Below are 18,245 nucleotides of genomic sequence, written 5' to 3'. Positions count from 1 at the left end.
TATATATATATATATATATATATATATATATATATATATATATATATATATATATATATATATATATATATATATATATATATATATATATAGATATATAGATATATATCTATATATATCTATATATATATATCTATATCTATATCTATATCTATATCTATATATATATATATATATATATATATATATATATATATATATATATATATATATATATATATATATATATACATATATATATATATATATATATATATATATATATATACACATACAGTCATACCCCATTGGTGTGTGACCAATTGGTTCTTAGCACATAAGTCTAATCCTTCGGGCCAGCCGTAGGAGAGCTGTTAATCAGCTCAGTGGTCTGGTTAAACTAAGGTATACTTAACTTTTTTACCCTGAACTTACGTGAGGTTAGGTTCCAGAACCCCTCGCACAAGGTGAATTTTCCCATAACTTTGGCATGGTCTCTAAAATGCTAATAAATGCTTATTTGTAAAGTTTAAACACTAAATATGACCCTAATCATGCTCCCAAATTATAAAGTTAACTTTTAAATGAAATTAAAAAAAGAAATAAATGGTTGACATAATGATAGAGAGTTGGAAGAGAATTTCTGTCTCTCCTCTTCTGACTGATCTATTTTTAGAAGTGTTCTCAACCTCTTTTTAATAACTTCATTCTATGTCTCTTTCTCTTTGTTCTGAAATGCTTTTTCTTGAACAAACAGTGTGTTTTAGAACGTATTTGCCACACTAGCATGTTTACACTGTAGATGGTACAGGTAAAATTAGATAAATTTAAACTATCACTGTACTGGTAAAGAAGTACGGAGAAATAAGTTGTAAAAAAGTGTGAGCACTAACTATGAAAGAGAGAGAGAGAGATAAGCGTTGTCCTTAATTAACTGAGTGAAATTATTTATCAATTATTACGGAGACAGAGAATAACACGAGAGAGAGAGAGAGAGAGATTGTCATTACTTGAAATATCAAGTTAAATTATTTATGAATTAATGGCGACAGAGAGAATAACATGAGAGAGAGAGAGAGGAGAGAGAGAGAGAGAGAGAGAAGTTATACTTACATTAGATATAAAAAGATGGAAATTCAGTATTTAACTTATAAATGAAATTAAAGTTACTGTAATTTCATTTAAAAGTTACCTTAATACATTACCCTTAAAAAAAGAAATAAATGGCCAATGTAAGAATATAGGAGAGTGTGAACATTAGTATACTGTTTCTCTCTCCCCCATTCCACTGATCTATTTTTAGAAGTCTTCTCAACCTCGTTTTTAAAAACGTCTTTATTCTGTCTCTTTCTCTTTGTTCTGAAATGCTCTATGTCTCTATGTTTTAGAACAGCGCATTTACAGTTTGGAGGCAGTACAGTTAAAATTAGATCAATTTAAAATTATCTACTGTACAGTTAAAGACATACAGAGAAACAGTAATATGTAGGTTGCGCTAACTACGAACAAGAGAGAGAGAGAGAGAGAGAGAGAGAGAGAGAGAGAGAGAGAGAGAGAGAGAGAGAGAGAGAGAGAGAGATATAACAGTTGTCCTTACTTACGAGAGCAAAATTTTTATGAATTATCATGGACACAGAGAGAGAGAGAGAGAGAGAGAGAGAGAGAGAGAGAGAAATTTGACCCCTAATTGGCAATACTCCCCCTTCTTGTCATATTAAATGACATGTCTGACAGCTTTTGTCTTTGAGGTTCTTACAAAAGATGAGGGGAAGAATTTGTTTGTTTAAAATAATACAAATTTTGTAATTGCAGTTATATTATTATTATTATTTAAAAATTAGTACATATTATTAGGTAAAAAATTTATTTATCATACAAGACAAATAAACATACCTGTGTACATGTGCCATAAAAATTCTCTCATCTCAGTAAAAGAGAGAGAGACAGAGAAATTATTACTTTTAATATTTAATGTTATTTAATTTACACATAAAAGCTTGAAAACTTATAAATTACGTAAAAAATTAAACATTAACACTTTTGCAGGGTTTCTCAGTGTTCGCAAATGTTCGCGTGTCTGTGAAAATCTCATGTATGACAATTAGTTAGGCTCCAATGAAAAATTTGTGTGTCTGTGAATTCTCACAACTCGAATCACGCAGGTTCTGGGTATTACTGTATGTATGTATGTATATATATATGTATACCATATATATATATACAGTAAACCCCCCGTATTCGCGTTCTCATGGTTCGCAGACTCTCGCATTCGCTGGTTTCTCTGTGGAACATATCTAGCCATCATTCGCGGAAAATTCGCCCATTCGCGGTATTTTTCACCGAGAAATATTCACTAATTACTGTATTTTCATATATTTTTCATGAATAAATGCACTTTTTGTGATAAAACTATTAAAATACTCAGGTATAAACATTTTTTTACAGGGTTTTTCTTGGTTTAAGCTATCAAAATGGGCAGTTCTAAGTGTTTTTAGATGGGTTTTAAGCATTCAGGGATTTGACCTATTAGTGGGGGGTATGGGACGCATCCCCGCGAATAGGGGTACACTGTATATATATATATATATATATATATATATATATATATATATATATATATATATATATATATATATATATAAAATTATATCTATATATATATGTATATATATATATATATATATATATATATACTATATATATATATATATATATATATATATATATATATATATATATATATATATATATATATATATATATATATATATATATATATATATATATATATATATATATATATATATATATATACATATATATATATATTATATATATATATATATATATATATATATATATATATATAAATATACATATACATATGTATATATATATACATATGTATATATATACATATATATATATACATATATATATATATATATATATATATATATATATATATATATATATATATATATATATATATATATATATATATATAATATATATATATATATAAGATACACACACAGGCACAAATGATGAAATATTTCTGTCATTCGTGTCGCATCATCATGGGTCTCAGAGTAGCAGGTCTTCTTATCTAGTTAGAAAATGTTGGCTAAGCTTTTGAAGTTTTCATTCTCGAAAAAACCATCGGGCATTGCTGGCCATCACTTTCATGTGAAAAATAATGTATCCTTTTATAAATGTACAATTGATTATGGTAACAAATACTGCACTGCACTAACAAAGAAAAGAAAAACCCAAAAGCAATCCTTAATATTAATTCGTGCATAAAGATGATAATGTTGTTGAAGTAGTACTGATGTAAAATATTTTTTTATTTGGTTTTCATTGTGTGCTGTATTGTTTTCACTGGTGATTTTAATATTGTGTGAAACAAAGCTTGCAATAATGCTGCTAAATCTCTCAGAAATTAGATATTAAAAAGACATGGTAGAAAGTTAATTCCTTTTGCATGAAAATATAAAGCGAAATGAAACAACAGAATTCAGTTACGGTGAAATTAATCTTCAAGTCCTTGTGCTGTTCAAATTACGTTACCAACTTAGAAGGTTACCAACTAACGCCCCTACAAATTATGCTTACTACTTCCATATAAAAGTAATTTGTTCCTTTTGTAAATACTGTATGCCAATGGTTTTCTGATGTAAGTTGTTAGTAAATATTGCCAAAGGTAAGAAGTAAGGCTATTGAGCGACTTAGTTTTTTTTTTATAGTAATCCTTAAGCTTCAGGAACTGTCCTCATGACGGCAGGGCCCCCCAATTATGGTTTGTGTAAGACTAGTTGAAGTGGTTCTCTGTCTTTCCGGTCTATTCCCAGGTGGCCCTGCTGTTTCCAGGCCAGAAATTCCTGTGTCCCACTGGGACAGTAATAACAATACTCTGAAATGAAAAGACGGGTGTAAGAAACTCGGTCTTAGTCATCCTAAAGTGTTTTATTTAGATAAGATAATTAATTGCCTTAGCCACCAAAAAACTATCAACGTAAGTGTGATGCAAGAGAAAGAATGTCAACAAAAAGGAGGTGTCATGGCATACCCGGGAACGTTAAGGAGTTATTTTAGGGATAAGTGAAGATGTGCCATAAGGCAAGAGAGAGAGAGAGAGAGAGATCAGGAATAATATTTGTTATAAACGGTTGGTGAGTCAATCACTGGTGGGCTATGCACACTTAAAGTTATGAAAACTTGACAAATGAAGGGATAGGACCAAAATGGCGAGAAAACTAAAAGATGCAGCAATTTTTTAAAGTTTAGAAGAATAAGACTAAAGGAGCATGTTATGAAACTGGACATCAGTAATCCTCAGATTGTACAGTTCAATTATTCTTTTTTGAGTGCTCCCTGTATTTCTCATTTTCTTTGTTTATAACCCCTGTTATTTGAAGACACGGGCCCATTTATTCTTTGTGGGTGTGCCCCACCCCTCGTCCTTCCTGTTCTTTTTTTCATGTTTTTCTTCTGGTCTGGGCTGGAAATGGTGATGAGGATGCTCGTTCCATTAACCTTTGTGCTTGAAGAAAAAATGGAGGAAGTTTATCTATTTGTAGTTACAAATAGATGTCTTTTCAAAAGCACGGGTGCAAATAGACGTCTTTTCAAAAGCACTGGTACACATAGACGTCTTTTCAAATGTACTGGTACAAATAGACGTCTTTTCCAAAGCACTGGTACAAATCGACGTCTTTTCCAAAGCACTGGTACAAATAGACGTCTTTTCAAATGGTACAAATAGACGTCTTTTCAAAAGCACTAGTACATATAGACGTCTTTTCAAATTTACTGGTACTAATAGACGTCTTTCAAGAGCACTGTTACAAATAGACGTCTTTTCAAATGTACTGGTACAAATAGACGTCTTTTCAAAAGCACTGGTGCAAATAGACGTCTTTTCAAATGTACTGGTACAAATAGACGTCTTTTCAAAAGTACTGGTGCACATAGACGTCTTTCCAAAAGTACCAGTACAAATAGACTTCTTTTAAAAAGTACTGGTACAAATAAGACGTCTTTTCAAAAGTACAGGTACAAATAGGCATCTTTTCAAAATTACTGGTACAAATAGACATCTTTTCAAAAGTACCGGTACAAATAGACGTCTTTCTAAAAGTACTAGTACAAATAGACATCTTTTCAAAAGCACTAGTACAAATAGACATCTTTTCAAAAGTATTGGTACAAATAGAGGTCTTTCAAAATACTGTTACAAATAGACTTCTTTTCAAAAGTACTGGCACAAATAGACATTTTTCAAAAGTACAGGTACAGATAGATGTATTTTCAAAAGTACTGGTACAAAAAGACATTTTCAGAAGTACTGGTACAAATAGACGTCTTTCCAAAAGTACTGGTGCTGTAAGAAAGGTATTGAGTGATGTACTGGCTGGGTGTTGTCTAGTTTATTGCTGGTTCCTTACTGAATGAATGTACAGAATCTTCGAGGTTGTTATTGGCTGGTGTGAGCCGCAATGTAGTTTCTACACACAGACAAGAAAACAGAGATTATGTTTCGTACATCTTTGCTTGTCGACAGAAAAACAGATGGCGATTGTGAGAGACATAATGAACGTACAGTGATAAAACATATATCAATGGAAAGGCCACGAAATTCCACATATGAACATTTGCATGAGATTCGAGACAGATTAATGAATACAATGCAGTAGTCAAGTAGTGTAATATGTGTGAAATGGCGAGACGTTTGGCGTTTTCACAAACAGAAACATACATGCAGTTTGATAGGGAAGATTTGGTGGAACATTATGAGTACATGGTCGGAATGCTTGTGTGGCAATGCAAATAGTGGTGATCGTAAATGAATTGAGACAACAATGACAGAAATGTTGTATGGAAGAAGTTGCGTTCCTTCAAGCGATTGCTGCTGATGCACGGGAGGGAGAGAGAGCAGGATGCTTTGTTGGATCTTGTTTTGTTCGATGGCTGACTCACCACACGCGATGCCCTGGGACCACACATTGGTCCCTTACAGTGCAAATAGACATCTTTTCAAAGTTAATGGTACAAATAGAAGCTTTTTCAAAAGTACTGGGGACAAATAGATGTCTTTTGAAAAGTACTGGTACAAATGGACTTCTTTTCAAAATTACTGATACAAATGGACACCTTTTCAAAAGTAGTGTACAAATAGAAGTCTTTCCAAAAAGTACAGATACAAATAGACATCTTTTCAAAAGCGCTGGTACAAGTAGATATCTTTTCAAAAGTACTGGTACAGGTAGATGTCTTTTGAAAAGTACTGGTACAAGTTGACTCCTTTTCAAAAGTACTGGTACAAGTAGATGTCTTTTCAAAAGTACTGGTACAGGTGGATGTCTTTTCAAAAGTACTGGTATAAATTGACTTCTTTTCAAAAGTACTGGTACAAGTAGATGTCTTTTCAAAAGTACTGGTACTAATTGACTTCTTTTCAAAAGTACAGGTACAAATAGACGTCTTTCCAAAGGACCAGTACAAACAGATGTCTTTCCAAAGGTACTGGTACAAGTAGATGTCTTTTCAAAACTACTGTTACAAATAGAATTCTTTTCAAAAGCACTGATACAAATAGACGTCTTTCCAGAAGTAGAAGTTCAAATAGATGTCTTTTTAAAAGTACTGGTACAAATGGAAGTCTTTTCAAAAGTACTGGTACAAATAGACATCTTTCCAAATGTACTGGTGCAAATAGACTTCTTTTCAAAGGTAATAGTATAAACAGGCGCCTTTTCAAAAGTACTGGGGACAAATAGACGTCTTTTCAAAAGTACTGGTACAAATGGACTTCTTTTCAAAATTACTGATACAAATAGATGCATTTTCAAAGTACTGGTGCAAATAAAAGTCTTTCCAAGAGTGCAGATACAAATAGACATCTTTTCAAAAGTACTGGTACAAGTAGATGTATTTTCAAAAGTATTGCTACAGATTGGCTTCTTTTCAAAAGTACTGGTACAAGTAGATGTCTTTTCAAAAGTATTGCTACAGATTGGCTTCTTTTCAAAAGTACTGGTACAAGTAGATTTCTTTTCAAAAGTACTGGTACAGGTAGATGTCTTTTCAAAAGTACTGGTACAAATTGACTCTTTTCAAAAGTACTGGTACAAGTAGATGTCTTTTCAAGTGCTGGTATTAATTGAGTTGTTTTCAAAAGTATTGGTACAAATAGACATCTTTCCAAAAGTACTGGTACAAATAGACGTCTTTCCAAAGGTACTGGTACAATTAGATGTCTTTTCAAAAGCACTGATACAAATAGACGTCTTTCCAAAATTAGAAGTTCAAATAGATCTCTTTTTAAAAGTGCTGGCACAAATAGAAGTCTTTTCAAAAGTACTGGTACAAATAGACGTCTTCTCGAAAGCACTGGTACAAGTAGGTGTATTTCCAAAAGTTGTAGTTCAAAAAGACGTTTTTTAAAAATTAATGTTATTAATAGACATCGCTTTAAAAGTAGTAATTTAAATAGACGTCTTTTTAAAATTAGTGTTACTGTAAAGACGTGAGGCGTCTCTTCGTTTCGCATCAATCACGTTCATGCATCACACTTATTAAGATGTCAAGAATCTCATGTAAATATTCATATGTAGAATTTCCCGGCCTTTCCGCCGATATATATTTTATCATTGTATGTATGTTATGTCTCTTAAAATTGCCATTTGTTTGACTGTCAGCAAACACAGATTGCTCTGAGTGTGGGTCACGGCAATCAGAGGTTGGGCACTACGTTTCCATCTGCACTCTACCATGTATACCTGAGCCCAGGTGAATAAATCAGTTAATACCCAGTTCGACCTTTTTGTCCTCACAACTGGTGACCTGAGGAGTGACGGTAAACACAGCAGTTTTGGCTTCGCCATTAACGGACTCACTACGGCAGCTTTATCTTCAGAGAGCCTTTAACAGAGCCACACGGCAACAAAAGTCTAGGCCTCTGAAAGCTCCTTCCTTGGAAAACACCCACGCCACTAACGGAATAATTACAGCGTACCCCTCCAGGTACGTTCTGGCATGCTCGAACAGTTTGGCCCCGCCTACTCAGAAGTTATTAACGGAACCACACTGCATATAGTTTTAACTTCTGACGAGCCCCAAACACCATTAATGGACTAAATACTGTGCATATTTCGCGTTTTGGTGTGAGGAAAAAATGTCAGACACTGAGGTAGGAAGCCATTCCGAGGATGCACAGATCCTCTGCATCCCCCTCTTGCCTTCGAAGGCAGTAATAAGCCAGGTGATAAAACTCCCTCCATTCTCACGACAAAACACTGCATCCTGGTTTCTGCAGGCAGATGTCCATTTCCGAGTGGCGAAAATTACAGACGAGGGGACCAAGGCGGATGTAACCATGACAACGCTACTGGAGGAGGTCTTCAACAAAATTACTCCATGGTTAGACTCACAGCTGGGCAAAGTCAAGTACAGTACAGAGACCTGCGAGATAAGCTCATCGGCACATGCTCCATGCCCATCCCAGAGTGAGCCCAACACGCCCTCCACCTGATGACCCAGCCCGTGGGGGATGCATCACCCAGGGACGCCTGGGACGAACTACGAGGTCTCCTGATGCTGCCAGGCGTCGACGTGGATGGTTGGAGGAAGGAGATCAGCTTGTCGCGAGAAATATTCCTGCGGCGCCTTCCGCAGGAGGTGAGGGGGCAAATCACGGATGCGGATGCCCTTTCAATGGAGGAATTGGTGAACGTCGCACACAAACTCCACGAGGCCACCAAGGCCTCCAAACACGCTGCAACACCTGCAGCCTGTAACCTGGTAACAGAAGAAGCCGAGGCAGAGGACACGAACGTGGTATACATGAAGAAGGCGCCGCTGCAGCAGCAGAGGACCTGGACAAACCCAGCCTGGTGTTACTTCCATTGGAGGTTTGGAAGTGCTGCCAGAAATTGCAGAGCCCCCTGTTCTTTCACAAAAACGAGAAAGGCGGCCACAAATAACAGCAGTGGCTGCAAACCTTAAGGAGCCACCACCTTAACACATCACAAGCCCACCGCCCCCCTGAGACTTACCACCGACGCCAGCAACATCGTTTGCGGGGCTGTGCTGGAGCAGGTAGTAGGTGGTTCCCCCCGCCCTCTTGCCTTCTTCAGCCGCAAGTTAAAGCCGCTGGAGACCCGCTACAATGCATTCGACAGGGAGCTGCTGGCAATCTACCAAGCTGTGCGGCACTTCAAGTACCTCTTGGACGGCAGCCCTTTCACCATCCTGACAGACCACAAGCCGTTGGTGCATGCATTCACGAGGGCAGGAGACGCATGGTCGGCAAGACAGCAGCGACACCTGGCTGCTATCTCCGAGTTTGGCTGCACCAGTAGCTGCGTCCCCAGCAAGAATAACCCAGTGGCCGACGCCCTATCAAGAGTCGAGATAAATTCAGTCCACCTGGGCATAGACTACGAAGACCTGGCAAAGGAACAAGCTGCATGGCACTCACCACACTGAGGTGGGAAGACGTGCCAATCAGTTCAACACATCTCTGCAACACCAGCACTAGCTGCCCGTGCCCCCTGATACCCGCGTCGAGGAGAAAGCAGACATTCGACATCATCCACGGGCTGTCCCATCCATCAGGACGAACAACAGCGTGCCTGATGACAGAAAAGTTTGTGTGGCACGGGATCAGGAAGGATGTTTGAGAGTGGGCGAAGAACTGCATACCGTGCCAGACAAGTAAAATCACCCGGCACACAGAATCAGGCATCGGAGATTTCCCTCAACCACGCCGGCGTTTCGGGCACATCCATGTAGACGTCGTAGGGCCTCTGCCGCAATCAGGGGCCGCCAGATACCTCCTGACGGTCATAGACCGTTCCACAAGGTGGCCGGAAGCAACCCCAATGATGGAAGCATCAACGAGTGCCTTATTAACATGTCAAGAATCTCATGTAAATATTCATATGCAGAATTTCCTGGCCTTTCCGCCGATATATATTTTATCATTGTATGTATGTTATGTCTCTTAAAATTGCCATTTGTTTGACTGTCAACAAACACAAATTGCTCAGAGTGCAGGTCACGGCAATCGGAGGTCGGGCACTACGTTTCCGTCCGCACTCTACCATGTATACCTGAGCCCAGGTGATTGAATAAATCTTTACGGGCTGCTCTAGAAGCAAGAGCCCGTGCTGGCACAAGGCCAGCTAAATCTAAAACAACGAATAAATCAGTTAATACCTAGTTCGACCTTTTTGTCCTCACATTACAAATAGATACCTTTTCTAAAGTAGCGGTACAAATACTTCTTTTCAAAATGGGTGGTACAAATAGACGTCTTTTTAAAAGTAGTGGTGTACACAGACTTCTTTTCAAAAGTAGTGGTGTACACAGACTTCTTTTCAAAAGTAGTGGTGTACACAGACGTCTTTTCAAAAGTAGTGGTGTACACAGACTTCTTTTCAAAAGTGGTATACACACGGTGGCGAAGGATAATGACTGGCAATATTTTGCAGTTTCTGGTTAAATGCTGTCGGCCTCAAAAGTCGTTGATGATAGAGTCAGCAGTAGTACAGTTTAGGACAGAATACGTACTTCTAGATATATTGTAAGAAAATTACATTGCAATAAAGAGTTGTCTTGACTGCAAAATTTTACGACATTGCCCTCCTGTTTTTTTGCGTATTGCAATAATAATTTTCACCTTTCAGCGATGGCGGTGTTTGTCCAATTCGGCATTTGGTGTCAGTTTCATCTTTAATGCAGTGGTTAGCACTTCCTCATCTTTCAAGTAAGGCATTACAAATGTTTGTCGATTTGCCCCAGTTGGGGAATGATTTCCTCTTTTTACGCAGTAGTCACTGGCTGTATGATTAGATATCTGCCGCCATCTGTCTTTTCAAATTATTATTGGTTTCGTTTTTTTTCCTGAAACATATGGGATGCTTGTTTTCATTGCAAATTTAGAACCTATTTTGATAAAAAAAAATCGGATTTCCTCTTTTTTTTGTTTATTTATTTGTTACTTTAGTCATTTCCATTTTCATCAACAAAGGCGGCACAGGTGGAAAGGGTTATTCCAGAGGTTAATGGGCGGAACAGGAGGGCTGTGAGAAAAGGTCAGAGGTTTTATATGTAACTGATCTACAATTCAGTCACTTGCTCTGGAACTGAAACTACCATATGTAGATTATTTTATCACGTGTAATGAATCAGACCCAGAAAGATATATTGGTACAGTACAACGAGGGAGCCTTAGATTGGACTTTTTTTTAAGGAGAGCATTGACTGTAACCCCCTGAAGTATGAAAGTATAATTTAAGCGAGTTCAGAGTAATCCCACATATAGCAGAACTGCCGTTTTTCGTCTGAACATCACTTACAGCTTTTTGAACGACAGTTTTCCTACCCCACAGTGTGCTCTCTCAAAGAAAAGTGCAGTATATCCCTAATGTATAAGCTGTAGAACAGAGAGCTACATATCTATAGCTACAGTAATTATTTTACCTCAAAACATTACTTGAATCTCCCATCTTTGTTAAAAGATAGACATTCCCAGCAATGACGATAAACCTAATTAGGTGCGCTTAAGAATGGCTTTCAAGAAATTAATGAAAGGTAACACATTGTAAAAGGGAGTAAGTTTAAGTAAAGTAAATCAAAATGGACAGCATCATTCCAGTATGGTTCACATAGCTAGTGTACAGAGTCTTTGGAAGTGAAGGCAAGATATTTGGAATCTTAGGGTGAGGAAAACCTGGGGATTCTAATTATCTGGCAAGTCTCGCTATCTCAGGCCGATTGGAACAAGCCACAGATTTTATTCTGTGTGAAAGTGAAGGATTTGCAGAGATTGGACCCACTAAGCATTTTGCTGAGACTTCGATTCCGTCTCCGAAGCTGCTGATGGTTCACTCTCATGGACACAGAACCAAGGCAGCTTCTTTTTAAGGGCGATTCGGTACCTGAAAAAACGAGTGAAATTCTTCATTTGTCTGAGTTACTAAGGTGTCATATTTGCTACCCCGATGCTAGCAATTTAATTTTTATTTGTTTTAACCAATTATATTTAGAATTCTTATTTTACGTGACACTGGAAAAAGAAATGCATTTAAAAACTCACTTTGGATGATTAATAGCATAGATGAATGGGTCAATGCAAGCCGCAGTTTTGCTCGTGCAAGCAGGGATCATGGACATGAAAGGTGTGACCAGTTCTTTCCTTCCGAAAGTGCAGATGAAAGCCAGAGTGACATAGGGTGTCCAGGACATCAGGTACAGTGCAGTACATGTTATTCCCACTTTAGCGACACGAATCTCTTGTCTCATGTTCACTTTATCTCCGGAACGTAGAGATTCAACGTTCATTTTTTCTGCCTGTGAAAAGAATGAATCGCTCTCAGTATCAGAGAATTATTGCAGTTAGAAAATTATCACCTAGAAATGACCGAAAATAGACATCCATGTTTTATTTTTCTCTTAAAAACTTTTGGTTTCATGAATGGTCTGTTAACTTACCTGCCTCTTTAGCGCCTTCTCATGCTTAGACACGTGGGCAAAAACTTGGTAATAGCTAACTAAGATGATGAGGAGAGGGCAGAGCCACATGCAGAACCAGATGCCTACCACGAAGAACTTGGTCCCCTCACTCATGTAGTCAAATGTGCAGCTCGTGAGGTATCCCTCTGATCAAAGAAGGGCGAAGATCTTGAATTAAGTTAATGTTTAAAAGGTCTCCCAGTTACATTGTTTGTTTTGATGAGCGTTTGGTATGAATAATTGTATATATGTATATCACAAGTGCATATTGGAAATTTTGAAGGTATTTTAAGAGAATTTCATTAATAAAACAGTTACATATACCTGAGTGTTGGGTAATTTTAAGTTCCATTGACAAGAAAATTTATATCCAGGATAATGAAGGCCAGTATGATGATTACATAGCTAAAACCTGAAAAGATCCCTAGTAGAGTTTAGAACGTGGCTGGCATAACCTGGTGAAAGTTAGAAGCAAATGAATGTCAAGTTACACTATGGCTAAGCGGGTTTAAGGTTCCATGTTTCAGCTGAAGTGAGAGTACTGCAGGATAGGATTAGGTAGTACAGTGAGGCCTGTGCTTGGATACGGCTGTGTGTGGAATTCAGTACCTTGGAAAGACGTGGTGTTATTTAGATGAATGATAACGACCAGAATCACACAATGGCTGAATTCGTATTTAATGTCGGTTGTACGTTTAATATAATTAATGTTTGAGTGGCATTGAGGTGTAAAACGAGATTTAGTTTGGGTGACAAAATGTTTTAATCCAGTAGCATTATGATTGACAGAATAGGGGAAAGATGATTTTTATTCATTGCCATGGTAAAGGTTAAATTGGTGTAGTATTTTAATGCTGTAATGAAAATAGTGTCTGGAATAGTACCAAAGGCCGAACCAGATATGAATTGCTTGTTGTTCAAAGATAGAGATATGGTTATAGAGCATTTTGAGTATTAAGTAGATGGTGAAGGGAGTCAAAAGAAAACCAGATGGGAACATTGATCAAGATTGAGAGGCGTGGGCAGTGTTTAGCATTGAAAATATTTATGATTCCTCACCTGGAACAAAGCGATTCCAGATTTCCAGGAATGGCATCCAGACCCAGGGGGAGATCCAAAGCCAGATGAAAAGAATTATACCAGTGACTTGGCCTTTGGTGAGTCGACCATCAATTGGATCTGTGATAGTTCTGGATGAAAAGAAATCATCAGATACAATTTTGCATAGTAACACGAGTGTATTTAATGACAAACTATCGTACATACGTATTTATAGCAACGTGTTGTATACTGCAGTACTGATTTGTCAAGGTGGAGATGGACTAATTTGGATTCTAAGCACAGAACTTGAATTCGACAGAGATAGGAAAGTCCAACCAACTCGAATGAATCATTCTGAAAGTACACTCAAATTCTGGGAACGGGGAGTTATGAAAAATATAAAGTATCACCATACTTGTATCTGTCGAAGGCAATGGCGGCATTGGTGCAAGCGTTCATGGGTCCAGATAGCGCACCCATGAATCCGTAGATTGAGCAGCCAAGTCTGCCCATCACAGGCCCCTCGTTGAAAGAGTTGACAACGAATGTTGGCGTCTTCAACATCATGATGAAGTCTGCAATTGCCAGGTGAACAACAAGCATGTTGGAAGGGGTCTTCAGACCCTTTGTTCTGCGGGAAAGATTGATGTACAATTGAAATTCCTTCCAAGGAGTTAATGTATTGAAATACGATTAGAAATAAACTGAACTTCTCTGTGTTTTGTTGCTAAGGAATGTTTAAGATCAAAACTCTCATGGTGCTCGTGATATGCACAGAGTGGAGTGCTCTCTTTTGGAGCCCTTGTTTATTGTAGCATTCTGCTTTTCCAGCTAAGTTTTCTTAATACTGCTACTATTACTACCACTGCTACTACTACCACTGATAATATTGCGATTTTCTGATATGCCGTAACTGTGGTCATGGTGTATTTTTAAAGCTGTAAGGCTTTTTATTCAGCTTATTAACCACACCATGTGGTCACTAGTTCCTGTAGACAGAAAATATTGCCTTAATACTACTGATCGTAAGTGGAAAAATCTGTGACGGGTTTTATTAGTCATTATCCTAAAGGAGGCTTGCATGTATTGGATTTGAATTGCTTTAGCAGGTATTTAGTATGAGCGGCAGTATAAGTAGTAACAGTGTTCACAACTAGCAGCTTTCCACTCTGCATTTACGAAGTCCAAAATCCTAACTTCCTGTTGTTTTCGGTTTGCTTGATTTACGAGATCACGGTGGAACATTCTGATTTTAATTTTTTCTTTTACACTAAATAACTTTTAGCTTTGATTCTTTGTGACTTGTTTTTTGTAGTTTTATAACTTGTTTCTGGGTCGTTTAGTTAAAGTTGTGATGCCTTGCATTTTGGTCGGGATCCTTGTATGTTCAGGTTCTGAGTAGCCAGAACTCGTTAGCCAGTCGTAGGGGCTACAAGACTGCACAACTGATTAGCATTTGCTTAGGTGACCTGAGAAGGTGAACATGTTATTTTAATACTACTCTCCGGAGAACACATTTCTGGCAATACAAAAACCAAATGAAGAATCGTCTTTAAACGTCAACAGTAAGACTTACCCAAGAAATACCCAGATGACCACTCCATTGCCGCAGAGGGACATTACAGTAAAACCGATGTAAAGGACGCCCAGCAAGTGGTGCAGCATAGGGTTAGGGGCGTCATACTTCAGCCAGTGATCATCAACGTACGAGAGGTACTCTGGGGGAGTGTTCCATCCATTTTTCCGAACTTCGTATCTAAAGGTGGAAAATGGCAGATTATTAAAGTTTTCTGGGCTCTTTGTTACTTATTGCTACTTTCATGAGAATCCTAGTGTCGTACAAGTTTCCATAGTAGTCATAGAAGGTAAGTGCTATCGGTAGTCATGCATCATGCATGGACAAACATTTAAGTACTGACCAGGCCCAGCATTACTTGATTTCAGAGATCCAGAGACCGGTGGAGGGGCAAAATACGGCAAAATGCAGACACAGAAACGTCTGGTCAAGTAATAGGGGAAGCAGAAAAGAATACATGTTAATTTTATGAAGTTCAGAATATTTAATTCTTGGAATTCTTTTAAAAAATTCTGGTCTTGTATTATTCTTAATGTGCCAGTATGTATGATGTTGTAAAATGGGCTGTCCATGTAATTGTCGATAAGGACAACAATGAACCAAAGTTATTTTAGTGAACACACACACATATCTATCAATCTATCTATCTATCTGTCTATATATATATATATATATATATATATATATATATATATATATATATATATATATATATATATATATATATATATATATATATATGTGTGTGTGTGTGTGTAGATAGATAGTTAGATATGTGTCTTTGTTTCACCAAAATAACGTTGGTTCATTAAGTTGTTCTTATGGACAATCACATGAACAGCCCATTTTATAACATCAAAAATACCAGCACAGTAAGAATAATACAACACCAGAATATTCTTAACAAAAGAAAAGGAATGAAATACTCTCAATTTTATAAAAAATTAACCTATATACCTTCCTGCTTTCCCAGTTCCTTGACTAAAGACTTTTCTGTGCACACATTTCGCCTTATTCTGCCCCCTACTGGTCTTTCGATCGTTGAGATAAGTGACACTGGGTCTGGTCAGTACTTAGAGTCGAAACCAGTCACGATTTACATCCAATGTTCTCATTTCCCTGTAGTAAAGTTAGACGTATAATTCAAGCGTCAGTATGATTATAATATATATATATATATATATATATATATATATATTATAATTTTCATGGACACAAAGAGATATGAACAAATCAAACCATATCAAGGAGGGCTTGAATGAAAAGCGACATGTTTAGTGCAGCCAAATGTTTTTAACTGCACAGGACCATGCTGAAGGCAGTTTAATAGCAAGAGGGTTACAAAAATCATGCAACGGGCTTGTATTGGGATCAGCGTCAGAGAAAAATTTCTTCACTTCTCTTTAAATGTTCATGATCATCGGTAGAACTAGAGTAAACTAATTGCATAGTTATTGAACAGGGCTATGTATTAACAAAGAGAAATAACAGTACCGAATTAGAATATGAGTTTTCACATTGCACCATTTTCATTGATAGAATAAATATCCCAATTATCAGCATGTCTAAAGGCTTACTAATTACTAACTTACCCATAGTAGTCAAATTGTGGCCCAGAAACATTCGAGGCTGCTGGACCAATGAATGACATGACTGTCTCCTGTGAGTTCTTCAGATGGATTGCAGAACGTACTTGTGGCAGGAATCTGTTATTAAAACATCAGTTATTATCCATTGCCAGCTTAGCTATCATTGGGTAGTTTATCGTGGTAAGAAAACGTGTATGAATTGTATAAATGGTATTGAAGGGATATATATTTACGATAAAAACCAAAGTATGGAACAGGCATTGCTAACGTGGACCGTGCTAATTTGGAATTAAAACTAGAAAGAAATCGAGTTTTATGGCACGAAGGTGCTGCATTACTTCTAAGTCCTTGAAGATTATTTTCTTCGAAGGGCCAGAACCCCCAAAATAGATTTCACATATTATACATGTATGTATAAATATACATATGTATATATATATTATATATATATATATATATATATATATATATATATATATATATATATATATATATATATATATATATATATATATATATATTATGTGTGTGTGTGTGAAACGTAAAGTTCTGGTAAGTGAAGAGTTCTTTGTGAAAGTCTTACCTCGCCAGTCGTAGATTCCGTCGAGATAACACACAAGCAGCTAGAACCGCGATGTATATATACTGTACATCCCACAAATCCTCGGAGCGCTGTAATTGCATTCCGTCGTTAATCCAATCAAGGGCATCATAATCATGACCGGAAACTTGACCGCTGATTATTAATAAAAGTAAGATTTCTGTACAAGTTTCAGTAACTGGGAATGAAACGATGCTATTAAAATCGAGGAAAGTTTTCAACAGTATGACAGTGTTGTTACATTCAAGCTAAACAAATTTCCGTCCCTCGATTTTTTTTTTCAGATGTCACCTGTCATATGAAAATATTCGCAAAAAACTAAGCCAATTTAACACTAAGCACTCACACTCGTCTAATTAGATCATAAGATCACGTAAGTACGATGGAGCGAGCACTTCTATCGCTTCTGTTTTTTCGTAATATCACGTCAGAAGTCACAGTAAAAAAGTCTTCTCTTTGGCTTGATTTTGACCTACAAAGGCCCCAAAAAACTTAAGTCTTCCCGTGGGAGCTTTGGTAACTGAAAGAAAAAACTAATATTCTCGGCAGTTTCGTCCAGTGCAGTAGCCCTGATATCCAGGATTATTAGAGCAAGGATTATGTATAAGCACGCAGGTTTGATACGGCTCGTTGGGATGTTGCCTGGCTGCTGGTATGGCAGTGGTAGTCAGCCGTACTGCGAATTATTAACAGAAAAAATAAGGCGGATCTATCAATAATTTGGCGGCTACATCCTAGGAAAAACTATCGAAACCTAACGAATTACGCGCAGCATCCCACCTGACTGATTCTCTCCCCACCCCCTTTTAATATACCTTAAACTTACTGCTTACTGCATCATTTTTATTAGTTTGATCAGAATCTCTTACTGTGTCTTAATATCCACTAAAATACGTAGGTCAGAGCTAAGCAATCTTTTCCTTGTTACAACAGTGGC

At 37.0% G+C, this 18,245-nt stretch overlaps 1 protein-coding gene across 1 annotated transcript; it reads right to left on the bottom strand.

Moving 5' to 3' along the window:
- Positions 1-10,942: 10,942 nt before the first annotated feature.
- Positions 10,943-17,406, bottom strand: LOC136826556 (opsin, ultraviolet-sensitive-like). The gene is made up of 8 exons (XM_067083739.1): positions 17,291-17,406; positions 16,711-16,824; positions 15,119-15,298; positions 13,958-14,173; positions 13,561-13,691; positions 12,481-12,647; positions 12,086-12,339; positions 10,943-11,927 (listed from the first exon to the last, which is right to left on the bottom strand). Exons 1-8 carry the CDS (start codon positions 17,389-17,391, stop codon positions 11,825-11,827), a joined length of 1,266 nt encoding a protein of 421 aa, XP_066939840.1. The 5' UTR covers positions 17,392-17,406; the 3' UTR covers positions 10,943-11,824.
- Positions 17,407-18,245: the final 839 nt, after the last annotated feature.

The sequence above is a fragment of the Macrobrachium rosenbergii genome, chromosome 41 (genome assembly GCF_040412425.1).
Source record: "Macrobrachium rosenbergii isolate ZJJX-2024 chromosome 41, ASM4041242v1, whole genome shotgun sequence".
NCBI lineage: Eukaryota > Metazoa > Arthropoda > Malacostraca > Decapoda > Palaemonidae > Macrobrachium > Macrobrachium rosenbergii.
Note: the sequence above shows the minus strand (reverse complement) of the source record. Positions and strands in the feature narration are given on the sequence as shown.

Excerpts from the sequence above, each read along its gene's own strand:
- LOC136826556 (XM_067083739.1), bottom strand. The coding sequence starts at position 17,391 with ATGCAATTACAGCGCTCCGAGGATTTGTGGGATGTACAGTATATATAC. Across the intron at positions 16,825-17,290 it reads CGGAATCTACGACTGGCGAG|ATTCCTGCCACAAGTACGTT; the intron begins GTAAGACTTTCA and ends TTTTAATAACAG. Across the intron at positions 14,174-15,118 it reads GTCATCTGGGTATTTCTTGG|AACAAAGGGTCTGAAGACCC; the intron begins GTAAGTCTTACT and ends TCTTTCCCGCAG.